General features: G+C 42.1%; 1 protein-coding gene across 1 annotated transcript in view; it reads right to left on the bottom strand.

The window, feature by feature from the left end:
* Positions 1–5,659: 5,659 nt before the first annotated feature.
* Positions 5,660–14,205, bottom strand: part of LOC122786916 (von Willebrand factor A domain-containing protein 8-like) — a 41,890-nt gene continuing 33,344 nt past the window's right edge. Inside the window, exons 38-45 of the mRNA XM_044053455.1 lie at positions 12,936–13,044; positions 12,682–12,838; positions 10,858–10,966; positions 8,817–8,942; positions 7,750–7,908; positions 7,098–7,196; positions 6,473–6,711; positions 5,660–6,126 (exon numbers count right to left, since the gene is read on the bottom strand). Of these exons, the coding sequence (XP_043909390.1) occupies positions 6,018–6,126; positions 6,473–6,711; positions 7,098–7,196; positions 7,750–7,908; positions 8,817–8,942; positions 10,858–10,966; positions 12,682–12,838; positions 12,936–13,044 (1,107 nt within the window). The 3' untranslated portion in view covers positions 5,660–6,017. The remainder of the gene's footprint in view (positions 6,127–6,472; positions 6,712–7,097; positions 7,197–7,749; positions 7,909–8,816; positions 8,943–10,857; positions 10,967–12,681; positions 12,839–12,935; positions 13,045–14,205) is intronic.

Here is a 14,205-nt window from a genome sequence, read left to right as displayed (position 1 = left end):
CAGCATGAGAAACTGTAAATGTTAGATTTGATAGATTTGTAGGCAAATGCCTCCATCATGTGGCGAACAAAGGTTACTGCACTGAAGAACCACTCAGTAGAGTAGATCCTGTGCAGTGTTCTTATGTCAACGCCGTTGAACGATTTGTTATCATATTCAGCAAGCATCATCTACCATGTGTTTTACATGTTTTCATTCATTTTGAGTATGATACAATGAAATTTGTTAAAGTTATAAAGGAAATTGTGAACTTGTATTTTATGTTACCACCAGAAGGCGCTGTTTTCAAAATGTACAGTTTTTGCATAAGCATCTTCAGCAAGATCCCATCATCGATAGTCACGAGTTTGGTTAAGATCTGACCTTCCATCGCAAAGTTATAAGAGTTTGTTGTTGTAGCGAAATACCAGACGTCATATTGTCTGCCGTCAACAGGGGGCACTGTTTTTGAAAGTGAATATTTTCATACAGGCATCTTCAGGGATTGACTATCATCAATCCTAGCAAGTTTGGTTCAGATTGGAATAGCATTAGCAAAGTGGTAGCAGTTTGTTTTTTGTCGCAAATATCTGACTTTGCAGTGTTGTCATTGCAACACTGTTGAACAATTTGTTATCATATTAGGCACGCATCATCTACCATGTGTTTTGAATTTTTTCCCAAATTTTGAGTTTGATACAAGGAAATTTGTTAAAGTTATAAGGGAAATTGTGAACTTGTACTTTCTGTTACCACCAGGTGGCGCTGTTTCCAAAATTTACAGTTTTTGCTTAGGCATCTTTAGCAAAAGCCCATCATCTATCATCACAAGTTTGGTTTAGATCTGACCTTCAATCGCAAAGTTATAAGAGTTTGTTGTGTGTTGCGAAATACCAGACTTCATAGCGTTTGCCACCACCAGGAGGCGATGTTTTCAAAATTTACAGTTTTTGCATAGACCTCTTTAGCAAGGGCCCATCATCGATTGTCACTTGTTTGGTTAATATCTGACCTTCCATGGCAAAGTTATGAGAGATTGTTGTGTGTTGCGAGGAATCGTGATTTTCGCCAACTTTGCCGCCCTTCTTCTTGTTAGCCGTGATACTTGATGAAAAGATTTTGATACCTTTGGATCCTCAACTTGTTCACAGTGACCTCAGCAAGTTTGAAGGTGATCCCATGAAAGCTCTATGACAAGTGCGTTCACATACCATTGGTGTGAAATGGCCAAAATCTGCAAAAAATGTACTTTCAATCCAAGATGGCGGCTTTCCTGTTCGTTTTAGAGCTTCGGCTACACTGACTTTTTTGACCGTCTGGACCTAAGGCACGCGTGAGTACCAAGTTTCGTGCATGTACATTCAACGTGCTCCTCAGGAGGACAAGTTTTACGGGTTGTAAGAGTTTCACCTTTTGTTGTGAAAAATATGAATGAACACCAACTTTGGCGCCCCCTATCTCGTACACCGAGCGATATTTTTAAAAGCTTTCAGGAACTTATGCTCGGCAACTTGTTCACAGTGACCTCACCAACTTTCAAGGTGATCGCATAAAAATTCTAGGATTAGTTCATTCAAATATCAGGTGTCATAGTGTCTGCTGTCACCAGGGGGCACTGGTTTTGAAAGTGAATATTTTCATATAGGCGTCTTCAGGGCCAGATTATCATCAATCAGAGCAAGTTTGGTTCAGATCGGACTCGGATTCGTAAAGTTGTAGCAGTTTGGTTTTTGTCACAAATATCTGACTTTTCAGTGTTGCTGTGGCAACAGCGTTGAACGATTTGTTATCATATAAAGCTAGCATCATCGACCATGTGTTTTGAATGTTTTCCCAATTTTTGAGTTTGATACGATTAACTCTGTAAAAGTTATTACAGAAATGTTTATTTTTTGGATTTTCTGTTACCACAAGGAGGCGCTGTGCTAAAAATGTACAGTTTTTCCACAGACTTCTTCAGCAATGGTCCATCATCAACCCTAGGTAATTTGGTTGGGATGTGACCTTCTATCGCAAAGTTATAAGAGTTTTGTTGCCTGTGCCGAAACATTAAAATTTTCACCAACTTTGCCGGCCCCTTACTCTTACGCCATAATACCTATTGAAAAGATTTTGATACCTTTGGATCCTCAACTTGTCCAAAGTGACCTCCCCAAGTTTGAAGGTGATCCCATGAAAGTTCTAGGACAAATCTGTTCAAATATCATTGGTGCAAAATGGCCAAAATCAGCAAAGCATTTACTTTCAATCCAAGATGGCGGCTTTCCTGTTCGTTTTAGAGCTTAGGCTACGCTGACTTTTTGGACCGGCGTGACCTAAGGAACGCGTGTACCAAGTTTTGTGCATGTACATTAAACGTGCTCCTCAGGACCACAGGTTTTAGGGGGTGGAGCAGTTTTTTGGCCCGTCCACTTTCACCAGGGGTCGCTGATTTTGACTTGAAATATTTTCACATAGGTTTGTTCAGGGCCAGACTATCAACAATCCTAGCAAGTTTGGTTCAGATTGGACCAGGATTGGCAAAGTTGTAACAGTTTTTTTTTTGTAGTATTTTCTACCACCACCAGGAGGCGCTGTTTTCAAAATGTATTGTTTTAGGCAATATAGTCGCCTTCAGCAACTACCCATTATCAATCATAGGAAGTTTGGTTGGGATTGGATCTTCCATCGCAAAGTTATAAGAGTTTTGCTTTTTGTTCTGAAAAATAGGAATTTACACCCACTTTGGCGCCCCCTATCTCGTACACCATGAGACATTTTAAAAAACTTTTGATAACTTAAGCTCCTCAACTGGTTCACAGTGACCTCACCGAGTTTAAAGGTGATCGCACAAGAACTCTAGGATTAATTCCTCCAAATACCAGAGGTCATATTGTCTCCGTCACCAGGGGGTGCTGTTTTTGAAAGTGAATATTTTCATATAGACGTCTTCAGGGCTGGACTATCATCAATCCTAGCAAGTTTGGTTCAGATTGGACTAGGATTCGCAAAGTTGTAGCAGTTTGTTTTTTTGTCGCAAAAATCCGACTTTGCATCATTACCATGGCAGCATCATGTAACTCTACGCCATCATATTGAGCATGCATCATCTACCTTGTGTTTTGGGTGATTTGTCCCCGAGGTTTGGATCCAGCAGATGTTTGAGATCAGGTCCCGAGGTTTGGATCCAGCAGATGTTTGAGATCAGGTCCCGAGGTTTGGATCCAGCAGATGTTTGTTAAAAATCACAAAACACAAACTCTGGCTGGTTCAACTGTTCAGGGCTGTAAAAACAAGATGTCGGCCTCTCATGTCACTCAGCTCTAACAGAGCCGTCTCCAGTGCGGTTGTTGACAGACGCACTCGTCCACACGCGGTCGTCACGGCGATGAGAGACAGGCAACTGTAAAGAGACAGATTACATGACTGTGTTTCAGCAGCTGATGATGTCTGCACTAAAGAGACTCAAACCACTCACTCTCTCACACCAAAGCCCACAGGAAAAAACAGTGATTTTAACATCACACACACACACAGGCACACAGACACACAGACACACACAGACACACACAGACAAACACACACAGACACACAGACACACACACACACACACTGCTGCCTCCATCACTAAGTTCATACGTCTTATTTTGTAAATTCGGCATTTGAAATCTTTTGTTCTGATTAACCTCAGTGACACAGAGTGACCACACGAGGCAGCAGAGGACCAGAAGCTCCTGTGTCCCCCGCAGCTAAAATCACTGGTTTTCTCTCTGGACTTTGGTGTGAGAGAGTGAGTGCTTTACAAACTGTACACTCTTTTTTAAGCACAACATATGACAGTGTGAACACATTACTGATGATAAGAGACATGTTGTGACATGAAGAGACAGACAGGAAGTGACATCAATCACAGTGACGGTCAGTGTCTCACTGAAACCCCCAAATCAATACACTCACTGTGTGTGTGTGTGTGTCCAGACTGAAACATGACATCATCACTTTGACTTTGTGAGTTTTTCCCACAGAGTGAAGAAAAACTCAGTCAACATCAGTGACATCAGCACATGAACACACCACTGTCCACACACTTCATCTCTGTGATGTCATTACACAAGAAAACACACCAAAACAGAGCTCTGTGTGTGTGTGTGTATGAACACACACTGTGTGTGACTCAGTTACAGTTAGAAAACCAACAAAACAAGTCAACAAAATAAAGTGACTGTAAGTAAGTGTACTCATAGAATAAAGTATGGATGTTAAGTTAGATGTAAAGTAAGTAAACAGACTAAATCAATTAAGTACATAAACTGTACGTTCCTAAACCAATCAGACTAAGTAAAGTAAGTTTGTAAAGTAAGGAAGTCAATTTAGTAAATTCCTAAACCAATCAGACTAAGTAAAGAAGTACATTAAGTTCCTAAATAAAGTACACATAGCAAAGTAAGTTCCTAAATCAAGTACACTTAGTAAATAAAGTTCCTAAATAAAGTACACATAGCAAAGTAAGTTCCTAAATCAAATGGACTTAGTAAAGTAAGGAAGTCGTCTAAATAAAGCAAGTAAGTCAATAAAATAAGTAAGTAAAGTACGTAAGTGAGTGAATAAAGTACATAAACAGAGTAAAGTTAAGTAAACTTAATATGTAAAGTTACAGATTAGGATTAAGTAAATCACTAAGTAAAGTGATACAGTAAGTAAGATACATAAGGAAGTAAAGTAAGTGATCAGTAATTATACACTTAAGTTTAAGTTAACAGAAGTTAAATAAATGAGTTAAAAGTGGGTAAGTCAGATCAGTTGTTAAGTTAGTTGAGTGACGTCAACTAAGAAAATATTTTGTTGAAATTTATTAAAAGTTTGTGCATAAATTACAATAAAAATGTAACACTTAAATAACTAAGGATTAAATTCACAAACATGTGGTCTCCATGGAAACGAGTCACGTGACTGAGTCAGAGGGAGAAGAACACCGATCCATGATTAAAACAAACACACAGACACCAACCTGACAACCAGCAGCAGAACTCCTGTTGCTATGGAAACTGATGATGATAATGTGAACTTTAAAGGGACATTTCATTCAAATCAAAAGTACATTATCATTATTGTTATTATTATTATTATTAGAAGTTCCAGCATTCTTCATTTGCTCAGTAATTATAAAATATTATTTGCATCTCAACATTAACACACGCCTTCTCTGAGAGGCTCCGCCCACAGTGACATGATTTTATTGTATTTATTTTCCAACTCCGTTTAAAAATCTCTGCTCTTTTGTTTCTTTGCAGTTTCTAAGTTTAGATTTTAGTGTTTAATGAGCAAAAATGTTAAATTCTCTTGAATTTAAGTTTGAATTGAAGTCATTTTCTCCAACTTTATTTGAGTTAATATGAAGTGTGTGTCCTCTATAGGACCTGTGATGAACTCTGACCCTGTGTGTGTGTGTGTGTGTCAGTGGTGGTTTGTCCCGATGTCTCTTCCTGTGCACGGACGACAAAACGAGCAGGAAGTCCAAAATAAGTCAAGACGTCTCAAGTTCACGACCTCGTGTCGTCCTGCCGGGCCAAAACAGGACGGAGACACGCGTGTGTGTGTGTGTGTGTGTGTGTGTGTGTTGCGCATTTTGTGTGTGTGTGTGTGTGTGTGTGTGTGTGCATGTGTGTGCGTGTGTGTGTGTGTGTGCGCTGTGTGCTGCGGTGTGTGTGTGTGTGCGTGTGTGTGTGTGTGCGTGTGTGCGTGTGTGCGTCACAGCGACAAACTGCAGGAAAACAGCAGACACTGATGAGGAGACGTTAAATAATGTGACGTATGAGTGGATTAAAGTTGCACTTCCTCGTCTGTGAGGTTGTTGTATGAGGCACAAATGCAGAGTTTAGCACCTTCACACAACACTTCACGTCGACAACATCTTAACAACACTGATTTTCTCTCTGGCTTTGGTGTGGGAGAGTGAGTGGTTTATAAAAGTCTGTCTCACAGTGACATAAAGACGTGGACGTGTTCTGAAGACATCACAGACTGAAGGTGATGTGTGTGAGTGTGTGTGAGTGTGAGTCTCAGGCACTGGACAACATGGTCGATGTGAAGATCTGCTGCAGTATTTGGGGGATCTGCTTGGTATCCATGGCAACGAAGGATCTCCCTGCAGGAAGAGTCTTTTGGAGCCTTCAAAAACAAAGACATAAAAAACATGTTAGAATCACTGATTGTCTCTCTGGGCTTTGGTGTGTGTGTGTGCGTGTGTGTGCGTGTGTGTGTGTGTGCGTGCGTGCGTGCGTGCGTGTGTGTGAGTGTTTCACTAACTTCCTCACAATGAGGAAAACTCAGTGTTGAGATATCTTTGACTTAATGTGAGGAACATTTTATGAAGTGAACATGTGAACAAGTAAAATCATCGACCACACGACAAAAACAACCTGAACTACGTCTTTAAACTTTGCCTCCATCTTGATTTCAGCTTCTTTTCCTGTCGCGACCTGATCTTCATATTTGCACCCGGACGACCCCTCACCTTTCTGCTTGATCCCCGAGGGAACCGATGAAGATGGCGAAGGCGTTGACCTGGGGGTCAGAGGTCAGGACCCGGGCGAAGCGCTCGGGTCTGATGCCGTAGCGTTCCAGGTTGGCGTCGCTGAGAACGACCACGAAGTGCTCGTCGGCCTCCTCTCGTGACAGCTCTCTGATGCTGGCGTCGGTGCCTTCCAGAGTGAAGTCGCCGCTCATGCAGAACTGAGCGTGTGCGTGCATCGTCTGTGGGCGGAGCCAAGATTCAAGTTTTTATAAAACTGTCTATGTTTTCAGATACAACCTTTATAAGATTGAACAAAGTTTTATAAGATTTAAGATCAATTTGACAAGATTGAACGTAAAATGTGTTATTGTAAATTTAAAAAGATTCAAGTTTACATTTTTTGAGATTTGAGAAGGTTGCTGCCTACATTACCCATAATACAACATGACTCCTAATACTTAGTTGTTTCGCAGTCATTTTTTATCGTAGACTTGTTGCTACATCGTTATTAGCTGGTATGGCTGACGGTGGCTAACAATTCCGACTTCTCAACTGGAACGTGGTGAACTCGTGGTGAGACCGGTTACGTCCTCTGAGTCGCGATGTTTCGTGAATGAACGTTTACCTTGAGGACTTTCAGTCTCTCTTTGTCGTTCTTCGGGACTTTGTCGGCTCTGACGAGCTCGATGTCGTGGCCGTCGCCCGAGTGTCCCACGATGTCGTACTGCACACAGGAAACGTACGTGAGAACGCACACAAGCCCCTCCCCCCACCAGATCACCACTCTGACCTGATTATGATCATGTCTGAGTCTGAGCTGATGATGATGTCACTGATGATGATGATGTCACTGCTGTGTGTGAAGCTTTTATTTCATAAATGTTTTATTTTCTGTTTTCTTTCAGGGAAGTTTTACTGAATTTAATTTTTTTATAGAATTCAAAATAAAATTTTATAGATTCAAAATAAGATTTTTAAAAATTCAAGATGAACATTTTATAGAATTCAAAATAAAAATTTTAGGAATTCAAAATAAAATGTTCTAAGATTCAAAATGAAGTTTTATAGAATGAAATAGTAAAGATATGTTTATAAAATGTTATAAAGCATATATTTAAGAAATAGTTTTTCAAACATTAAAATGTTTTACAGTGTTTAAGATAAAGTTCTCAACTGTGTGTGTGTGTTTACTCTGTGTGCGTGTGATATATGATCAGTATCAGTTTGTTTTCAGGTTCCAGGACGTCTGTCTCTCCTCCTCCTCCTCCTCCTCGTACCTTGAACTTGTGCTCGTAGTTGTCCAGAGCCTCCATGACCATGCACACGGCCTCCATGGAGCGCTCCAGACGACCGTCCACGCCGTTGAAGCGATACATGCTGCCCGACACGTCAGCGAGGACACGCAGGCGTTTGGGCTTCTGCTGAGGACTGCCCGGCTACACACACACACACAGAGATCACATCAAGGGACAGTTCAGGTCTTTTGGAGTGTGTGACATACTGACACAGCCACTGACAACCAGGAAAACCTGATTTTAGCCACTTAAAATAAGACTTACTGAGTAAAGTTAAACACCTGCTGAAGTCTACCACATCTTCAGAACACGTTCATGTCTTTATCTCAGTGTGAGTGAGACACACTTTAACAGCAGGAAACTACAGTTTGTAAACCACTCACTCTCCCACACCAAACCCCAGAGCTCACACACACACAGGAGCTGCTGGTCCTCTGCTGCCTCGTGTGGTCACTTTGTGTCATTTGACGAAATCCAATCAAAAGAGTTCAAATTCTGCAGTGACAAAATCAGAGATTAGAAGTTAGTGATGGAGGCAGCAGAGGATCTACTACACCTGTGTTTTCTCTCTGGACTCTGGTGTGGGAGAGTGAGTGCTTCACAGACTTGAGTAGTTTAATGAGCCGAGTGTTTTGTTTAGTGGATTTTTCTTGTGTCTTTTTCACGTCTCAGGCTGGTTCTTCATGCGTGTGTGTGTGTGTGTGTGTCAGTGAACCACACTTCACAAAAACACCCTGAACTATCCCTTTAAAACAACATTCTTCACAAGGTCAGGATTTTAAAAAACTGTCTGCAAACAATTTCAAAGGAGAGAGAAAACGTTCACCGAGCCAGACCAGAACTATGCAGTGTGTGTGTGTGTGTGTGTGTGTGTGTGTGAGAGCAGAAACACAGGGTGTAATAATAATCTCACACACACCACTGGAATGTATGTCTGACAGATAAAGGTCAAAATGATGTGTGTAAGATGGGGTGTGTGTGTTTGGAGGTGTGGTTTAAACGCACGCACGCACGCACGCACACACACACACACACACACACACACACACCTCAGGCTCCAGCTCTGCTCTGCGTTTATAAATGGCCTTCTCTCCTGTGAGTCCGTCAATGATCTTAGCGTCGTCCAGTTCTCCCAGAGCCTGGTTCTTCAGCCACTGACGCTCCTTCCCTTTAGCCTGGAACACACACACACACACACGCACACACACACACACGCACACACACACACACACACACACACACACACGCACACACAAATCATTGTTCATTTCGATGTCCATTTTCAAACCTTTTCCACTTCAGTGATAAATGACATTAATATGAATGTAATCTCTGTTACTTTGTAAACATCACATTAAAAGACATGTCCATGTAATCAGTGGTTCCCAAAGACTGGGACGGGACCCACAGATGGGTCGCGGGAGATTTCTTTTGGGTCCCCAAACAAAGTTGTATTTAATATATAAGTTAATATATAACGTGAATAAAATGATGTTTAACTTGACGTGTTACACTGTTACAGATGTGGCTGTAAATGCCTTAAATCTTTAAAAACTGCGTTCTGATATGAAACAATTTGGGGAAAAAACTTTAAAAACTGACAAATGACAGATATTTGTTGTGACAAAAATTTAAAAACATTTAAACTCAGGTGAAAACATAACGTGTGGCTCATGATTTCATTCTGTCGCAGGTAGAAAAATCCAGACGCTTCTGTTTCACTGACGACATAGATTTACACATGAATGACACATCGTCACCCTCGACGACCAACACCATCAACACCATCAACACCATCAACACCCTTCACACACACACACACACACACACACACACACACACACACAGAAACAGCAGCATAGGACAGCTCACTATTTGCCAGTCAGTTTCTAGGTAGATAAAGAACAGCTCACTATTTGGCAGTCAGTTTCTTGGGATAGAAACCAGCTCACTATTTGGCAGTCAGTTTCTTGGTAGATAGAAACCAGCTCACTATTTGGCAGTCAGTTTTTGATAGATAGAAAACCAGCTCAGTATTTGGCAGTCAGTTTTTGGTAGATAGAAACCAGCTCACTATTTGGCAGTCAGTTTTTTGGTAGATAGAAAACCAGCTCAGTATTTGGCAGTCAGTTTCTTAGTAGATAGAGAAAGACTCATTATTTGGTAGTCAATCTCTTGGTGGTTGTATAAACAGCTCACTATTTGGCAGCGAGTCTGTTACTGGATTAAAAGAGCAGTTCACTATTTGGCAGTCAGTCTGTTGGCAGATGTACAGAACAGCTTAAATATGAGCTCTGTGGTGATGATGTCGGTCGTCTGGGAACATGAATAAGTCATGGAAAAACAGGCTGGTGTGTATTTGTGTTGTTGAGACATGTGTATTGTTGAGACGAGTATGTGTGTGTGTGTGTGTGTGTGTGTGGCTCTTAAATCACTCCTCAGGTATGATCGAAATAACACGACTTCACAGGAATCACTGTTATAATCTCGGTCGTCTTCACAGAGGGAAAAATCCCCGAGGCCACGAAACAGCGACGACACAAACAATACGTTTACGTTCAAAGGCCGAGCTAACACGACACTACACACCTGGACGTACAACACACACACACACACACACAGATTCACACCTGGACAGGAGAATAATAGAGCGTCGTAGACTCTGTAATCACGACCACACGATTCTCCCTGAGTCACACGCAAAAGAACAAACAAACACACACACACACATGCACGTATGTCTGTCTGCACACATACACACACACACACACACACACACACACACACACACACACACACACACACACACACTTCCCCTACGACCCTCAAACAAAGGGAGGAAAGTCTAATGAAACAGATACAACGTCACATCCTGGATATTTCTCACCCACCACTCCCTTCACTCATTCATTCGGCCAATCAGAGGGCTCCTGCAGACGTTTGTTTACATGAGTGAAAACTGGACTGTGGTGTGTGTGTGTGTGTGTGTGTGTGTGAGGGCTTCTGTAGACATCGCAGCCTTAAACTGACGACACAGCTTTTTTGTTCAGTGGTTAAAATGTCGTCGTTCCCCCGTGTTTGACCTCTGACCTGTAAACTGTCCAGGATGATTCTCAGAGACTGAACTTGTCTCCTGACAGCGGCGGAGAAACGCTCGTACGTGGAGGCGTCGTATTCACTCATGTTGATCTCCTTCAGTCTGCAGAGACACAGATGGACAGACAGAGACACAGATGGACAGACAGAGACACAGACATGAGTTAACTTATTAATGAAGACGTTTTAATTTGACTTTAAATCAGTTAAAGTGAAAATAAACCTCTTTATAGTTTCAAGTATTTAAATGATAGAAATCAGTGTATCTACTGTCCTGTTTGTGTGTGTGTGTTCTCTTGAAAACACACCTGTGGTCTTAACGAGACAGGGGGGCTTCTTAGCCCCGCCCCCTCCCTCTCCCCCCTGTCTGACCCTAATGTATCAGTATAATCCCAGAGTGCAGGTACGTGTGTGTGTGTGTGTGTTGGACAGAGGAGGATCTTTACCAGGTGTTTGAAACTTTTGGAGACAATCAGACCGAAGAGACCACAAGAGACACACAACAGTGTGTGTGTGTGTGTGTGTGTGTGTGTGTGAGATTGCATGGCTGATGCCATCACAGTCTACACAATATGACCGTCTCGCCCTGCTGTCATGCAACCGGTGTCTCACACACACACACACGCACACACAGTTAAATGTCGACATGTTAAAGACTGCAGCTGAACCTCAGAGTTTCACCTCCTCTCTCATCTCTTGTGTTAAATGTGTGTGTTTTGGGGATTTTTGACAGAATTATTGGACGTGAAACAGGAAAACAAATACATGTATATATACACATATATGTATATGTGTATATATACATATATGTGTATATATACATATATATGTATATATACACATATGTATATATACATATATATACACATATGTATATATATGTATATGAAACAACAACAATATGAAACCAAGTCAATGATTGCAATAGTCCAGCAGTAATCTGCCCATGACTTTGTTAATGTCATGTAAATCAATTATTTGATGAATTAAAGTTCATCACATGTTAGAAAATGTTGATCAGACCTGTAAATGATTCACTTTGAATGATTTCTTTGTTTGAAGGAGCAAAAAAAGCAGAAAAGATTCACATTTAAGAAAGTGAACAATGACAGAAAAGTGGATGTAACTGTTTAAAACTCACAAACATCGTGTTAGCTGCAGATAAATGTGCAGAGACACAGAGACACCAATGTAACCAGTGAGTGTGAACATTCTTCATGTCACAGGCAGAACTCTGCCTGTTTGTGCTCGCGTGTGTGTGTGTCTGTGTGTGTGTGTGTGTGTGTGTGTGTCTCCAGGGTTTATAGAAGGATCATAGTTTGATTGATGTCTCACCTGAGGTAAAGTAAACAAAAGGTATGGAAAAAATACTCTTTCTGCGGTGTGTGTGCGTGTGTGTGCGCGTGTGTGCGTGTGTGTGTGTGGGGCGATATCAGCGTGTAGCTACAGGACTGTCACTGAGCTCAGCCAGATATCGATGGTTAGAAAGAAGAAACTTAAAGAGGATTAAAGGATAGTTTGAGTGTGTTTGTGTGACGTAACTGACAGAGGAGAGACAACATGGCTGCCATGAATCTCGTGTGTTGTGAAGATGTGAGGTGAAAGAAAGAAGAGATAAAGACAGGGAGGAGGGGTGTCGTCCTCCTGGTGTGAAAGCAGGCAGTGTGTGAGAGGGTGAGGGAGGGGGAGTAAAGAGAGGGAGTGTGTTTGAAGCGAACATGAACAGAGACGTCCTTCATGGTCGAGCTGGCTGAAAGGACTGACCTCTGAACCTGACACACACACACACACACACAGTGACTCCTCCCCCTGTGGTACCTCTGTTTGAAGGCCTTCTCAGCCATGTCTCGAGCAGCTCTCCGGACCTCCTCGGGGACCGCGTCCTTCTCCGCCTGGGACACCTGGTGGACCTTGTGTCCCGCGTCCAGACGATACGGTCCGCCCTTACCGCCGAGACCCGCCGTGTCTCTGCCGCCTGCAGAGGAACAGCAGCATCATCATCATCATCATCACCGTCTGTCGTCATGAGACGACATGAGAGTGGAGGCGACGTCATGACGAACACGTGTTACCTGTGCCTCCCGCCCACTGGTTTCCTCCAACATGAGGCGCATTAGCGGCGTCAACCTTGCCATGTTTTGGGGCGGAGACATCGAGGCCGCTGTCCCTCTGGATTGTAATCTGTAAAGAGAGAGAGGGGGAGGGGTCATGAAGGTCAAGCAGTGAGGAAACAAGACATTTAAGTGAGAAAAGACGTTACAGAAAACCAGTGATTTTAGCTGCTGGTCCTCTGCCGCCTCGTGTGGTCACTCTGTGTCACTGAGATAAATCTGACATGTGAACGTAGTGATGGAGGCAGCAGAGGACCAACAACTCCTGTGTGTGTGTGTGTGTGTGTGTGTGAGATGTTAAAATCACTGGGTTTCTCTGTGAGGTTTGGTGTGAGAGAGTGAGACGCTGACAAAGTGAAGAAATCTTGACTTTTCTGTTAAATCACTAAATAATAAATGTGTCTGTCAGTGAAACGTATTCTTCTTACACCGTACATGTTATTCAATCTCATACAAACACTTTTAACCAGAGAAAAAACACACTTGGCTCGTTTATTCTGTGCTTTTCCAACTCTGTGGTAGATTAGAATATTTCCATTTCTTCACTCTGAGGTTTCAGCAGCATGTGTGTGTGTGTGTGAGAGAGAGACAGAGAGACAGACAGACAGAGAGAGAGAGAGAGAGACGCTGTGGTGACAGCTTTAGATTTTTATTCAGAGCCAAAATCAGCACTGTGAGGAGAGAGAGGACAGAGACACACAGGACAGACAAGAGACGAGAGACGAGGAGAAACTCTGAGGTTCAGCTGTAATCTTTAACATACAGCAAGACATTTAACTGTCTGTCTGTGTGCGTGTGTGTCTGTGTGTGTCTGTGTGCGTGCGCGTCTGAGCCGTTTGAACAGAGACTTATCAAAGCAGCACAGAGTGAGGCGTCCTCGTCCTCTGATGTCCAACGGTCCACACACACTTGTACAACAGTCTTAGTAAGGACAGTAATGCATTTCCTGGACCCTTACCTTAACCTTAATCTTAACCACAATTCAAATCTTAGTCCTAAACTTAAGGTTCTGGCTCATTAGGACCAGGTTTTGGTCTCCATGAGGACTCTACTGGTCCTGTGTTTATGACAGAAAATGCAGTTTATGTGCAGATTAAAAACAGAACATCAATTGTTCATTTTGTCTCATGTTTGCTGTAATCTGGTAGATTTGACACTTAAATATCATGTTTTTTTAATCTCAACGCCTTAAAGCTGTAGTACGTACATTTTAAACACAAACAAACAAAAG

This window comes from Solea senegalensis, linkage group LG2, assembly GCF_019176455.1.
Source record: "Solea senegalensis isolate Sse05_10M linkage group LG2, IFAPA_SoseM_1, whole genome shotgun sequence".
Classification (NCBI taxonomy): domain Eukaryota; kingdom Metazoa; phylum Chordata; class Actinopteri; order Pleuronectiformes; family Soleidae; genus Solea; species Solea senegalensis.
The sequence above is the reverse complement of the archived record's forward strand: the minus strand, read 5'-3'. Positions and strand labels throughout refer to the sequence as shown.